Source organism: Lindgomyces ingoldianus (genome assembly GCF_010093535.1).
Source record: "Lindgomyces ingoldianus strain ATCC 200398 unplaced genomic scaffold BDR25scaffold_13, whole genome shotgun sequence".
Taxonomy (NCBI): Eukaryota; Fungi; Ascomycota; class Dothideomycetes; order Pleosporales; family Lindgomycetaceae; genus Lindgomyces; species Lindgomyces ingoldianus.
The window spans coordinates 390,706-404,504 of NW_022985174.1; the positions used below are offsets into that span (position 1 = coordinate 390,706).

General features: G+C 48.9%; 6 protein-coding genes across 6 annotated transcripts; 1 reads left to right on the top strand and 5 right to left on the bottom strand.

Annotated features, from left to right (window-relative positions):
• Nucleotides 1–1,080: 1,080 nt before the first annotated feature.
• On the bottom strand, nucleotides 1,081–2,556 carry BDR25DRAFT_285179 (NAD(P)-binding protein; the record flags this gene model as incomplete). Its single annotated transcript, XM_033688166.1, has 7 exons — nucleotides 2,161–2,556; nucleotides 2,012–2,108; nucleotides 1,852–1,953; nucleotides 1,671–1,682; nucleotides 1,483–1,612; nucleotides 1,245–1,397; nucleotides 1,081–1,193 (listed from the first exon to the last, which is right to left on the bottom strand). Exons 1-7 carry the CDS (start codon nucleotides 2,490–2,492, stop codon nucleotides 1,081–1,083), a joined length of 939 nt encoding a protein of 312 aa, XP_033548464.1. The 5' UTR covers nucleotides 2,493–2,556.
• Nucleotides 2,557–3,250: 694 nt separating this feature from the next.
• Nucleotides 3,251–3,754, bottom strand: BDR25DRAFT_313558 (uncharacterized protein; the record flags this gene model as incomplete). The annotated part of the gene is made up of 1 exon (XM_033691387.1): nucleotides 3,251–3,754. One exon carries the CDS (start codon nucleotides 3,752–3,754, stop codon nucleotides 3,251–3,253), a length of 504 nt encoding a protein of 167 aa, XP_033548465.1.
• Nucleotides 3,755–4,698: 944 nt separating this feature from the next.
• BDR25DRAFT_354136 (uncharacterized protein) lies at nucleotides 4,699–5,866 on the top strand (the record flags this gene model as incomplete). The annotated part of the gene is made up of 9 exons (XM_033695259.1): nucleotides 4,699–4,717; nucleotides 4,806–4,936; nucleotides 4,998–5,033; nucleotides 5,064–5,192; nucleotides 5,254–5,392; nucleotides 5,431–5,568; nucleotides 5,620–5,688; nucleotides 5,733–5,782; nucleotides 5,837–5,866. 9 exons carry the CDS (start codon nucleotides 4,699–4,701, stop codon nucleotides 5,864–5,866), a joined length of 741 nt encoding a protein of 246 aa, XP_033548466.1.
• Nucleotides 5,867–6,722: 856 nt separating this feature from the next.
• Nucleotides 6,723–7,819, bottom strand: BDR25DRAFT_222507 (uncharacterized protein; the record flags this gene model as incomplete). Its single annotated transcript, XM_033685065.1, has 5 exons — nucleotides 6,723–6,893; nucleotides 6,944–7,059; nucleotides 7,117–7,223; nucleotides 7,278–7,473; nucleotides 7,543–7,819. Coding segments are annotated over 5 exons (867 nt in total), but the record flags the coding sequence as incomplete, so codon positions are not given.
• Nucleotides 7,820–8,178: 359 nt separating this feature from the next.
• BDR25DRAFT_342341 (tethering factor for nuclear proteasome sts1) lies at nucleotides 8,179–9,788 on the bottom strand. The gene is made up of 2 exons (XM_033693713.1): nucleotides 9,581–9,788; nucleotides 8,179–9,521 (listed from the first exon to the last, which is right to left on the bottom strand). Exons 1-2 carry the CDS (start codon nucleotides 9,651–9,653, stop codon nucleotides 8,659–8,661), a joined length of 936 nt encoding a protein of 311 aa, XP_033548468.1. The 5' UTR covers nucleotides 9,654–9,788; the 3' UTR covers nucleotides 8,179–8,658.
• Nucleotides 9,789–9,940: 152 nt separating this feature from the next.
• On the bottom strand, nucleotides 9,941–13,783 carry BDR25DRAFT_260120 (antiviral helicase). Its single transcript, XM_033686629.1, has 6 exons — nucleotides 12,960–13,783; nucleotides 12,815–12,905; nucleotides 11,702–12,763; nucleotides 11,058–11,647; nucleotides 10,444–11,006; nucleotides 9,941–10,386 (listed from the first exon to the last, which is right to left on the bottom strand). Exons 1-6 carry the CDS (start codon nucleotides 13,656–13,658, stop codon nucleotides 10,206–10,208), a joined length of 3,186 nt encoding a protein of 1,061 aa, XP_033548469.1. The 5' UTR covers nucleotides 13,659–13,783; the 3' UTR covers nucleotides 9,941–10,205.
• Between the last annotated feature and the right edge of the window lie 16 nt (nucleotides 13,784–13,799).

Below are 13,799 nucleotides of genomic sequence, written 5' to 3' on the forward strand. Positions count from 1 at the left end.
CTCCACTGAAGAGCTATGCCTAATGTAATTGCCGCACTTTAATGCCCTCCCGTACAATTTGGATAGAAGGGTATCTACTTTTGCAAGGGTGGCTACACTAGAGTCCCAATCAAATCATGCAAAGATCCATGCCCCAAGTTCATATAAGTATTGAAAGGTATTAGGACGAAATTTATTGAGAATAACGTTACTCATACTAATACAGCAAGAAGTCAGACTAATGACCATCAAATTTCTTCGAAACTCAACGCATCCCTAAGCCTTCACCTACAATGTCTCATAAATTAAAAATGAATCTTCACATTTATCCTTGCGACTAAGTCTCATTCGGATTGAATGCTATACTTCACTTCTTGTTCTCGCAGTATGCCTTTTTTTTCCTGACATGGAAAGGATGACATATCTAGCAAGCTTTGGGGTTTGAGGAGGAAGCTTTAGAGCCATTAGTGAGTCTTGTATGAGACCAGTGAGAAGGCTCCACTTTCAGACCATATCTTCGGTTGGCTGTCTAACACGCTCATCCATCCCCGATAGTGCAGGCTAATATCGGTGTATCAATCGAGAATCCGAATGAAAACATGTGACAAGAAGTAGAAGACTACGGCAATCCAATATGGCAGCGTACTGGAATTCATTCTATACTTACTCAGAAGAGATTTAGCTGGAATCAAAAGAATCAAAGATACTTATAACTCAGAGCACATTTTCCTAAGGTACTGCCTAGTGGTTTTCGCTTTTGAAAGGACCCGAAACTAGGCCACCACAGAGAACCTAACTGCCGAAAATTCGACTGGCTGTAATTACTGAAAGCGGCAAAGGTCTCAGCAGGGAGAAACTGTGCCGTGCAGACCCAGCCAGATGCCACAGAAATTCATAACATGACCTTTAGAGGGAAAGCAGCAACATGGTCCCTTGTGAGTGAGGGGATAAACACACGAAGCACCTATGTTAATGAATGTGCCTATCTGCCCACATCTCAGTATTTTAATCTAAATCCACTGATAGGTGTGGGTGCTGCTGAACCTCTTGTCAAAACATCCATGGCCTCGCCCCATTTCTGTGTCTCGCCAATCCCTCTAACTAGGGTTCATTGCAGTATCCTTCCAAGAAGTTCACGGTCAGTTTGTTTCTTTTCTCTTTCAGTAATGTCTCTCTTCCTTTCTCTAGAAGCTTCGTCACATCTTGCCGACAGTCTGATTGTTTTAGCCGATCACTCTAATTCTTATAAGAAATGGATGACATACCTAAATACAGTCCTCTCAAATCCTTGCCTCTTCCCGACGCTAGAAATGCACACGTCTGCCCGCATAGTGCTGGGGGATCCTTGAAAAGTTCCATGAAGAATTTCTCGTCTCGCACATCCCCGTATTTTTCAAGGACGTCTTTTTTTGCCGCCGCTAGGTTCGGGTTATCAGCTGTGTTCCCAGATTCCAGAAACTTGTTGTGCAGGAAGAACAAAGCAAGGAGGACTAATGGACGTACATCCACCCATTCCAGTGAGCACGCCACCAGGATGCAGAGCATAGAGATGGATGGCTGGATCGAGGTTGTCTAGAGCCATCTCCATTTGCAGGGTATGTGTAGCCCGGATGAGAGCAGCTTTCGAAGTAACCTTCATTTGATATCATTAGCAGGCAGGAAACCCAAGGGAAAGATGCGAAGATACGTACATAGCCTAGCGTCTACCAACGTGGAGTCATAAGTCAGCAAATATTTTGAAAGGGGGGTTTGTTCCATCCATGTTCAGTCTCAAAACACACTGTGCCTATCCTAAACACCACCTAGGTAGCATCTCAGACGCTTGTAGTAAGTATGAAATAGGACAACAAATGTGTACAAGGGATTTCTTACCATTGGTACATCTACAGTGCCGCTTCTCGACGCAATGTTGATGATGCATCCGCCACCTCGCTCACGCATCCGAGGTAGCATGGTGTGGATTGTGAGTAGGGGCTTTTGGCATCATTAAAATGAGCGAATCACCTAAGGAGAAGGGAGAATGGGGATATACCGCTTTGAAGTTGACCTCAATCTGACGCCAGAAGTCATCAAAAGTCGACATGATGAGAGGTCTTTGATCTAGGATACCAGCATTGTTGACCAGTACTCTACCTCGCATTAGGTCACGAAACTAATTAAACACATGCGTCTGAGACTCACTCAATGGGACCTAGCTCCTTCTCAACGCTATCAAACGTCTCAACAACCGCCTTTTGATCAGAGACATCACAAGCGTAAGCCTCAACTTTCACCCCATGGGCTTTACATGCTTCCTTCGTCTGCGCCATATTTTCGACCTTAAGGTCGAGTATTGCAACATCTGCTCCTGACATGGCAAGAGATTCTGCAATGGCAGCACCAATGCCCCTCCCAGCACCCGTTACGACGGCGACTTTGCCTCCATTCGCGCCTTTCAATGTATCAGGTGATATGGCTGGATAGGGGTCATGTTGGAGAGGGAGCGTGGAGTAGCCGAATTCGCCCGGATCCATGTTGTACTTTTTGGGGTTAACGAGGTAGGAATTGACGCGTTAGTGCAAGTTTCGTTGAATAAACCTCTGCACATGTCATGTATATATTCACGTTGAATGTAGACTCGAAATGCGGGGTGTACCTAATGTTTTTCCCCCGCAGTCTCCATGTGGGGCAATTTGGGGTACACCTCGCAGGAGGGCCAGTGTGAGATATGATACGAGATTGTGTCGATATGTAACTTGTATCTATTTCTACAGATCTTTTGTGAGGAATTTCATACAAAGTCCAATATACGCGATGAAGGAAACCTCTATGAACGAGGTCTAAGCTAGTTTTCGAACTACTAAATTGCTCCAAGAGCACCCCTTGGACAAAAATGTTGAAAGAATGAACACGAAAATGCCTTCTCAAATCGATTAACATCTAGGATCGGTCCTGCGGATTAAAATACCTTTAAATCTACTAAGACCACCTCCATTTCCTACCTAGGCACAAACTTCCTATACGTCTAGTTTCTTCCCACCTTTTGTGGCCAACACTCCGCCACAGACGCTACCACCCCGTCCCGCAATCGTAATGTTCGCAAGCGGATTCAAGTCCTTGTAGGCGGTGGTACTAGTAGTCGAAAGGGGTCTAATCAGCAAACGAAAACTATGTTACGCAGCCAGATGATACCTTAAGCCATACGAAGGGGGTCTTGCTTGATCTCCTGGGCCCGCGCCGGCCCGAGGCAAACGCCGTCACCCAAATACAATTTTTCTCCGCTTTTCCCTCCTCATCTAGCGCTATAACCGAATTCCGAGGATTGATTGCCGTCATCTTCTTCCGGCATTTGGCTCAGAATAATGCTACTAGTCTTGACATTCACAGGAATGTGCACTGGTGGTGTGTCGAGCGTGACATTATATCCGCTTGAGTATTTGATGTCGTTGTAAGTATACCATTTCGTTCCTTGGCCAATACTTAGGAAGACTCCTGGGGAGGCTCGAAGGATAGGGGCTAGGGTAGTGGTGATGAGGATCCTGAGACCAAGCATGAACTGGTTGTCAATTGCTCTTAGAAGCTCTTCGTGAAGAAAGTACCACGCTAGAGCATGCAATATCGGAGCGACTTCTGCATAGTCTTTATAGAAGATAGTGTACCAGTACGGGAAGAGAGAAAATCGTACGGGTAGGGCTAGTCTTGTTCGTTTCGCAGTAGTAGCGCAACGAAAGTCTTCTTGTGCTCTTGTATTCTGCAAATTTTGGTTGCAATAAAGAGGGGAGGAGGCGCTCTGCATTCAGTGCATCTAAAGCCCCATATCCGTGGTACTAGTAAGCCCGCATGCTTCGACACCAAAGTATAGAACAACGGCAACACTAAAATAAAGGCTTATGGGATAGTTATACGAATGGTTCCCCAACGAAAATTGGTGTCGTCACCCTAGTGGCCAGTCAAGTTCCCACTTCCAGCTGATATAGGTCTAGAGAGGAAGAAGGGACGCTTCCTAGGATATATATCGAGAAGGGAGTGATCCGTTGCGTTTTCGCTGACGTAGCTGTATCGATTGTGTAAGCCATATTCTGTGGTATTGTAGTAGTCATTGTGCGCTGCATGCAGCGCAAAAGCTTCATTTTCTCAGGAGTGACCGTAAAGGGTAAGATTTAGTGCACATGGCTGGAACGTAATATTCTTTACACAGGGTGTTAGAGTATTGAGAGTGACAGTTGGCGTCCCAGCTGCTGTGCTCAGAGTTGGACAGGTGGAGGCTGGGGAGGTAGATACGGTACTTGCAGATGTGACATCAAATGACTGTTAATCATGATTGATTTGCCCATACTCAATAGGTAATTTGAACGGTGCCTGAACTAGGTTAAGGTGTGGAAGGGGTGAGCCACAGCTACTGATGCAACATGAAGAGATATCATTGATGTCGAGCCAGTGGCCGTGGTGTTGCAACAATTGTTTAGTATAGAATTTTTGTGCGGATTCAAGAGGAAATTCCGGTAATGGACTGAAGCAAGGCCACCGATTTATCGACGTAGTAACCTTCATCACCATTCCCTTTGCGGGCGGGGATCCATAGTTCATCGCCGCGATAGCTAGGTGGTTCGTCAGTCTCATTTGTAGATCTGTTAGGATCAAGAGTCAGAATTCCGTGCTGTCCAGTTACATGAAATCTTACAAGGTATCCTTGGGATGCTAATACCAGGTACGTGTTTTTGTTGCTAGAGCATATCCGGAATGGGTCAAGATAATCCAAGTCAGTCCAGATTCCCTCGGGTCCAATGCTTACCTTTGACAGCCATCAACAATATATTGTAAGATGCTCCAATTTTGATCATCAACAGGTTTGATGAAAGTTGAGGGCCCCGGAAGGCTGCATGGCAAGTGGATGGATGATACCAACCTGTTGTTGAACCAGTGCTTTGCCCGGTGTTGGGTCACTGGAAAAATAGGGATCGAAACTGTCTACAATGGTGTGCTAAGTTAGACTATTCAGATGCATAATTTATTCCCGATTGTTTAGGTTGCGGCAGTAGATTATATGGGATTTCGATAAGCTGTTTACATATCTCGTCTCTGGGTACACTGAATGCATCCACTAGCTAATCATTCATCTCGCTGTGCTCTTTCTTGTCGTCGGTCCATACAAGCGAAACTTTGAGATATATTCCTTAGATTCTACGCCAGACGCTGGGCCTGGAACAGATGTAACTTTCCATCTCCAAGGAAGCGTCAAGCCAATATAGGGAGTGTAACCGTTCATTCAATGCCAGCCTCCTATGAATGATCTAGGTAGGTGAGAATGGAGGATTGAAGGTGTATCTGATTGCGAACAGAGTACCTGAAGGAACCTCAAGATTTATCGTGACCGCGTTTGCTGGTACTGCTGAGTCTAGTGCTCGTCACTATCATGTCCACCGAGGGGTGCCCCGTCGACGACGATAACCACCTCGAGCTCAGGCACGTAAGGAAAGATTACTATTGTGGCTGAAGGCTACGGAGAACGAGAGAAGTTGAAGGTGATCTGGGAAAAGATGAACAGAAGAAGGAAGAAAGAAGGAAGAAGAACAGACGGGTTAGCGTTTGATAGGAAATTCGGCTATGAGAGTATCTGCGTTGATTGTAATTTTAAAGTGGTGGAGAACCAATAGTAATCAGAAGGAAAGAAATATCCATTAATGGGATGTCCTGTCGACCTACAGGAGATTCTGTTTAATGTATATGATAGTGTCATTCGCTGACTAGCCCACTACTGAAAAGGCCCTAGTAAGCCCCGGTAAGTAGTGCGGCCATCCGTATGCAACGGAGTAGATTTGAGGCCGTCTGTTGTTCTGTATTGTTTAACCTGCTTGTAAGTGCTAACTGTACTGAGTAGAGAGGGAGGGTAACTATTAGTACTCCATAACGGATGAATTGATAGATTTTACTGTAGTGTACGGAGTATAACGGGCTGTTTACAGAGTATCTAACCTAATTAAGAAGTATTAGTAGGTACAGAAGTAAATCAACCCTCTTCTTAAGCTACGTTCCTCACTATTTTAGTGTACTCTGCTAGCTTAGTTAGCTTAGTGCTTAGTACCTTGTTACGTAGCTAGTTCTTTTGTAGCTCTATAGCCCTAATTGTTATGTGTGAAACGCGGCAGGATAGTGAACAGGCGCCTTCTCAGAGGCAGATCGACTGACTGAGTTCTAATGCGCTGAGAGGCTCAAGGCTGGCGGGTAACGTACTAAGAAAAGTAACATTATAAGGTGTATAGAGGGGCTAGGTTACAGTGTTGTGGAGTTCTTAGAAGATTGCTAATAAAACACGCTGGATTAGCATAATCTGCATTAATTTCTGGCTACCCTAAGGCGCCTCATGCAGCTACACAGGCACCTCTACTCCACCCAAAATCCATACACACTACCGTAAACGGCTAGTGAAAGGGCCTCACATACAGTTACTGTACTGATAACCACCTCTATGCTTACTAACTAGTACTAAATTTGATGTACTGCAGTGTTGCACGCCTGTATACTGACGGATGGCTGCGTTGCTGGCAAGTCCTTGCAAAATCTGACTCTATAACCTTTTAGCAAAAATGACGCCAAGTACCAATCCGTCATTGATTGCGAGAAGAGAGAAGGTATCAGACACTAGAAACGCTGAATCAAGGACGAAGTCACTCCGAGGGGGCCGAGGCGAAGTGCCATTGAAAACCGCCCGGCCATAATCTCCACCCTGATCTGCCCTGAACATGAGGACCCATCGTGACAGTGATTCACGTTAAGTCGACGACCTCCACTCTATCTTTATTGGGGGTGGGCGGTAACTTGCGACGTTTCACGCTCACGAACGTCACCTCGTCACCTTTGCCATTATTTTCGTTGCCGTCATCTTTTGGGTGTTCCCTCTTGACGCCTTCTTGCCTCATGCGTGCAGCCGCATCTCGCTTCATTAGAGTTAGTACTCAAAATCTTTAGACACTACAGTAAGGCTCACACGTTGACGCCACAAAAGCTCCCTGGCTTCCTCCAGTGTCAAATCTTCGACCGGTCTGTCTTCTAGGGGAAGCGGACTTGACGATCGAGGGATAATGCAGAGCGCTTTCAAGGCAACTGGAGGTCCACATTGTGAGCCGTCGAACTACGAGAAATAGGGCATTTAAAACACACTTCGGGAGCGATATCTAAAGCAGAAAGAGGCAAATGGCTCCTTCTGCGGTTGAATGTACTCGAACTCGTATACAGTCCGATTTCGTATTTGCCGCGGCTTCTGTAAGCTGGATTTGATGTTAGTTTCTATCATGGACAAGTAATGGATACCATCCGCTTACCTAACCTCGTGTGAAAGTGCTTTGCCTTTGAGGACCTTCTCCGAGATCGTTCCAACCGTTGAGATATCTGCCCCGTTGAACGTGTGGCTGTCTTTTTGTTGAAGATTCCTTGTCTTGTAGAAATAGACTGAGATCTCCCCTATTCTATCCAATGTCTTCTTGAGTTTGTCCCTAACTGGGAGAATACCGGAGTCATCTGGTCTTGAATGTTAACATACCTGCTTTGGGAGGAGGGTGCATAACCCGGAGATTCGTCGGGTCTTACCGATTGTAAGCTCTGCGAAGCAAAAGGTCCGCTCAAACCATTGATCACGAGCATATGAGGGCACACCACTTTGTATAATGGTACATCCAGCGCCAGCCATGCACTCTTGGTGGGCGAAAGTACCACACACACGTCTTCCATCAAGGTGAATGTCGACCAAAACCGTAGTGCCAGGGAAAGGGCGAGGGAAGCTAGAACGCACTTGAAATTCTGAGCCAGTTTTGGACTCAATGTATTTGGTGACCGCGTCCGGTCCTTGCTCTTCTTCATCGTCATGTTACTCCGGGAGCGGCGAACCGTCAACGAGGATCTCGACCTGGTGTCCCGGTTGGTCGTTCAATATCGCCATCACGTCTAGAAAGGGTATTAATAATGACTGGCTAATCCAACGAGGAAGAAGTGGTAGAAACGAGGGTTGGACAGAAGAGGAGGTGGATAAAAAGACGAGAAGATGCGATGAGGGGAAGTGAAACTTGAGGCTTCTAATCGTGCTGAACACGCCATCACGTGACCCCACCAGCTCACCACGAGCACTGCAGGCCGTGTCTGGAAGATTGATACGCTAGCGTCAAACCCTCCCAACGTCAGCCATCAGCAACACAGCATATAATACGCAAATAAGGTCTATCATTGAAGCTAGAGATAACCCTCCCGAACATACTGCCAACCGCCCACCCATGAGTATATCGATTGCAAAGAGATTACGCCGACGACATAGAGGGCGAAACTCAGGCCCTCGTCTGTACGCCCAAAACCCTAGGAAGTAAGGGACACTAAAGATTCCCGATGAACGAATAGATAGACACGCTATGCATCGAATGAAAGCCAGGGTCGTTATCGTGAAAACCTCCTCCCATGGAAGTGGACAAAACTGTTTGCACTCCAAAATGTGGTATCCCTTCCTAAACGTGCATACGCTATGCAATGCCACGACGATATCCGCAGTGTTTGACGCAATATGGGAAATTGTAATGAGCAGATGACTCCCTATGCTCATCCAATATCACGGCAATCGCGAGCGAGTATCCCTCCAGCTGTTACTGTCTTTCCATGTGTCTGCCGTGTTCTATCAATACCGACATCGCCCTTTGCAGACTCGCCAGACATTTCAGTCCGTTACCAGGGGCCAACTCGCACAGGCGCACCCATACCATAGGTTCCACTCAGCAACTGTTGCCGGATAGATATAGTATCGGCAGGCCCACCTGCGACCGTCGTCGGCGCATTGCTACCCGTCCAGCCCAAGCTTCCACGCAGCTCATTGACCGCCTCTTGCATGCGGCCGCCTGACTCCTCATTGTGCTTCGCCATCTTCTGATCCCAGTTGCCGTACTGCAACTGTATGCCACCAGCGCGCTTCACTGCCTCGCGGATGACTGCTGCCCATGCCTTTGCCATCTCTTCATACGCCTCCGCCTTATGCCGGTTGTGCTGATACGTGTCCCAGTCAGGAAGACGATGAATGATCTCAGTAGCGCCATCAAGGAATGCTAGCGACGTTGCAGGCTGGGCCTCGTTGGGCGGCAGGAAGTGGGGCGTGAAGTCCTTCAGGGCGTCAAGAAGCTCGATGAGATTTTGGCGAACACGATTGTAAGAGTAGTCCGACGACGGCCGCCCTCCGAAAGGAAATGCAGCCTGGAAAGCGGACTGGTATCTGCCTAGAGTCTCCAGTGTTGACTGGACGCTCGGCCGTGGAGCGGTAGAGACAACTTCGGTGCCGATGTCATGGTGGCGCTGGCAGATGGATTGCAGGAGGTGCCGCATCTCGTCCGCACTTAGCGTCTCAAGCAGTCGTGGTAGGGGAAGCGGACGGCCGGAAACGTTTGTGCGCATGCGTTTCGTGGAGTGACGTGGGAGAGGGCGTGCTGCTACAGCAGGAGACCCAGAAGGGGATGCGGACATGCGATCATCATCTCCGCCGCTGCCTTCGTCGTCCGCCTTGCGCTTTCTGCTAGACATGGTATTCGACGACGACAGGACTATGGGGACGCAATAGTTAGCTTGTTGCGGGGGGATAGGGGGTGGGTTGGGGGCCTACTAGAGCGGGAAGGCGAGAGGCGGTTGTTTAGCAGGTGAGGAGGGGGTGCGAAGTGTTGGTTGATGACGTTCATGCTTGTTGTGGCCCGCAAACGGATATAGATACGCAGAGGCTGCGCCGTGGCAAGGGGATCAATATACTCGGTGCAAGTGAAGTAGGTAGCGGGTGGTGATGGTGAAAGCAGTTGTGGTGTTGGTGTTGTGTGCGGAGAACGGCCGAGAGTTCGTCTTGTTAGCGCACCTGCACAGACCTTCTTCAGCCTTAAGTTTACTTGCCTTCGGCGAACCGACGAGGCTTTCACCCGTGGTCCAATCACAGCCAGACGGTCATGACACTTCAAAGACAGCTGCACAACTAGCTCATACTGTATTTGCCCGCCATCATCAGTGTTCGCAGACTCTTATCCAAAATTGGTCGCCGACTGCCGTTCCTTTTTTAGAAACGGCAGCGCCAGTGCTCGCTTACTGCTGGCATTGCTTCATGCATGCATAAAAGCCCGCTCATTACGAGCTGCATGAAGGGAAGAAAGGTATCGACCTGATGCCCCGTGAAGATGCCCTAGAATGTGCCCATACCGACGCCGGACTCCCTTAATATACACGCTCGTTGCAAAACCAAGGCTCCATCACAAGTACAGACTCTGAGCTGCAACCAAGTCCCTCCTGACCATGTCCAGAGCCGTCGTGAACTTTTGCTCCAGCTCCTCACTGCCCATGACTTTGGCTGCTTGTGCTATCTGCCGCAGGAGCTCCTCCAATCGTCTGAACAAACGAATAAGACTACCTTCATATACATCCGTCATTTTGCTATGAAACAAGTTAGCAAAGAAATGACATTACGTTAGCCAAGCTGCGATGGCCTACCATATCTGTGCGAAGGAAGCACCTTTTGACCACGCAAAGACGACTTCCATGAGCTGATTCTTGAAAGTGTTCAGGTAGTCTTCCTCGTTGACTGTTAGCTTGCTCTCCTGGGATACCTTGGCAATGATCCTTGCTTGAGCTTGGATTTCTCGAAATGGTTTCGCAAGCTCTTCCTTTAGTGTTGGAGTTTCCTTGCTCTTCTCCTCGAAGATGAAACAGCTCAGACATGCAGCACATTGCTCGGGTGTGAGCTCATTGAAGAAACGGTTGAAGAGAAGCTCGCTGAGCACTAACTCATCGCCAGTGCTGATCTCGCATGCGACCCTGGCCTTGATTTGAACGACGTCGGCATCATCAATGAAGCCTAGGCGGCGCAGGACGCGCTTCCGGTTCTTGAGCTCATCCAGCTGCAGCACAGAGAGAGCATTTGTAATCTCCTTCTTCACGTCTTTGATCTTCTCCGAGACCGCCATCTTGTTCGCATACTGACCGTATAGCTCTGGCAGTCTTGGCGAGTTGTGCAAAGGATTCGCGAGGAGACGAGACTCAAGGACTTCGATTTTCTGTGGAAGTCAATACCCCAACCTTACAAGTTGCTGATTGCCATAACTTACCCTGAGGAGACGCTTGAAGGACTCATCCGTGATGCCCATGTTTTCAATGGGATCAAGGATCGCGATGCCGTCTGGGAACCTCTTCATCACCTCCTCTAGTGCCTTTCGAACGTTGTTCCTCTGCTCCACTGACTTGAGCTCAGGAGGCATGAATACACGTAGGTGGCCAATGGAGTCAATGCAGGAAAGAATAACGGGTACGATTTCCATCTTGCCCTTTTCGCCGGGAGCAGGGGGACGCACACCAGGAGGGAGACCACCGCTAGACTGTGGGGCAAACTTGGTGTCGTTCGCGACGGATAACAGTACGTCGACAGCGTAAGATTGTTGCGGGGTGAGCACTTCACCTTTGCCTGCTTTGCGGGAAGTGAAGTTCACCACAGCACCCCATCCGAAGTCATGATCCATATACTTGATCTTCACCAAGCGGCCCGACTGCATGAACTGCAGGCAATAGTTTGGGTGCGTTATCACATCGCGCATATCTTTAGTGTGCGTGTCTAGTTGCTGTCGCAGTTGATAGTAGTCTTTGATGGTGGGCTCGTCTGTGATGTTCATGTTCGCCCTTTTGTTCTCAAGCTCCTGCAGTTCTACAAGGATGCATCAGTATGGACGGGACTTGCAACGACTCCCGGTTGACTTACGTCTTTCCAATCCAGAGACGCTTGCTGTATTCTGGAACTGGAAGAAACATCGCTCCAGCATGAATTCTGGAGAGATGCCTTCAACCCTCATGAGATTTAGGACCATGTTATAGCCAAGATGAAACGCAGAGTTCAGTTTGTCCTGCTCTCCACGGACAATATCCTTGGCCACGGCCGGTTCCATTTGCTCGTCAATCATCATGATGACTATACCTCGCTCATCCAGGCCTCGGCGACCAGCTCGACCAGACATCTGAATGAACTCCGAAGGCGTCACCCACCGCTGTGAGACACCATCAAACTTGCGAACGCTCGTGAAGACAACGGTTTTTGCGGGCATATTGAGACCGATAGAGAAAGTTTCGGTCGCAAACAGGACTTTGATGAGCCCTTCCTGGAACAAGATCTCGATTGTTTCCTTCAAGATAGGAAGAAGCCCAGAGTGATGAACGCCAATGCCTCGTCGAAGGAGAGGGAGAATGTGCTGGATCTGGGGGAGCTCACGGTCTTCCTCTGACAACATCTCAATGGCACTGTTGAATACCTTTGACACCATTTTCCTCTCGGATTCGTCGTTGAATGCGAGGGTGCTCATGGAGAGGGCATAATTCTCGCAGTCACGCTTGCTGAAGCTAAAGACAATAACTGGATTGTAGTTCTTCATCATGATCATCTTGACAATCTTGTAAATATCAGATTGCCCCTTGTTGCCTCCTTTGTTGGTCTTCTTGTCTTTACCTTTGCCCTTCCTCTTCGCCATGAAGTCGGCCGCGTCGGTTCCATGCTTCTCAGCAATGGATGTCATGGCTTTCTGGAAGTTCTCTTCACGAAAGACCCCTTTTTCGTCGACTACTAAATGGATTCCGTCAGCGCCCGCAGGGAAGAAGTAATGCTGAAGCGGGGTCGGCCGGAAGTCGGTATAGACAACATGGCACGGCTGGATGTGCGTCTTAGTGATCCACTCGGCGAATTGCATCGCGTTTGGAATAGTGGCCGAGAGGAACACATAGCGGACTTTGTCTGGCAAGAGAATAATGGTCTCTTCCCATACCACTCCGCGAGCTGGAAGCTGTCAGTTTTAATGTGCGGAATCAGAGTGGCGCAGGTGCATACATTTGTCCCTCAGATAGTGGACCTCGTCGAAGATGACCCAGGCCACCTCACGCATGATCTCAGAGCCTCTGTAAAGCATCGAACGCAGAATCTAGGCTTCGTAAGTATAAAATAATCTTCTATTGTCCCATTGCAACGATTATACCTCTGTAGTCATGACCAGACATGTGGCCGTTGGATTGATTGTCACATCACCTGTCATAAGTCCAACATCGCCAAACTCGGCCAGGAACTCTCGATACTTCTGGTTGCTCAGCGCCTTGATTGGCGAGGTGTATATGACGCGCTGGTTGTTCTTCAGGCACTGCGCGATGGCGTACTCGGCAACTACGGTTTTTCCAGCGCTGGTATGGGCTGATACTAGAACGCTCTCATTCCGCTGGATCGATGCGACTGAGACTTGCTGGAAGGGATCGAGGGTGAAGGGCCAAGTCTTTGCGGGCTCTTCTGGCGCTTTGTGCTCGGAGATGGGGATGTAGTCGTAGTCGGGCGGGAGGGCGACCTGATGGCGGACTTGGTGGGAGAGCACGACTGCCTGGCCGTCTTGCTGTGCCTGCAAGCCAGCCGAGGCAGCGACTTCGCGCGACTGCTCAGTCTCGAAGGCATCCGTAAGCACGGGTCCAGGCTCAAGGTCGCGTTTCTGGCGTTTTGAAGCTTGTTGCGTGTTGTTCTTCTCTAAGGTCTCGTGTGGTGCGGGAACGGGCGCGGCATCGACCTCGGCCATGTGCAAGTCCTCGGCAGGTGACTTCACGTCGCCATTTGCTTGACGTTTCTTGCTCTTCTTTGGGGCCCGTGGCTCCTTCGATGTCGGGCTGCCCTCGAAGACGGCGAACAGCTCGTCCATGGCGGAGGCGTCGTGGGCGCGGTGTCCAAGCCTGCCCAACGGTTAGTATGAAGACAGATACCACGGCGCAAAGCCTTTAAGCACTCGACGCGCAGGAAACAGCGTAGTGAGGTGACAAAGGTCGGAGACACCTGCCGTCAA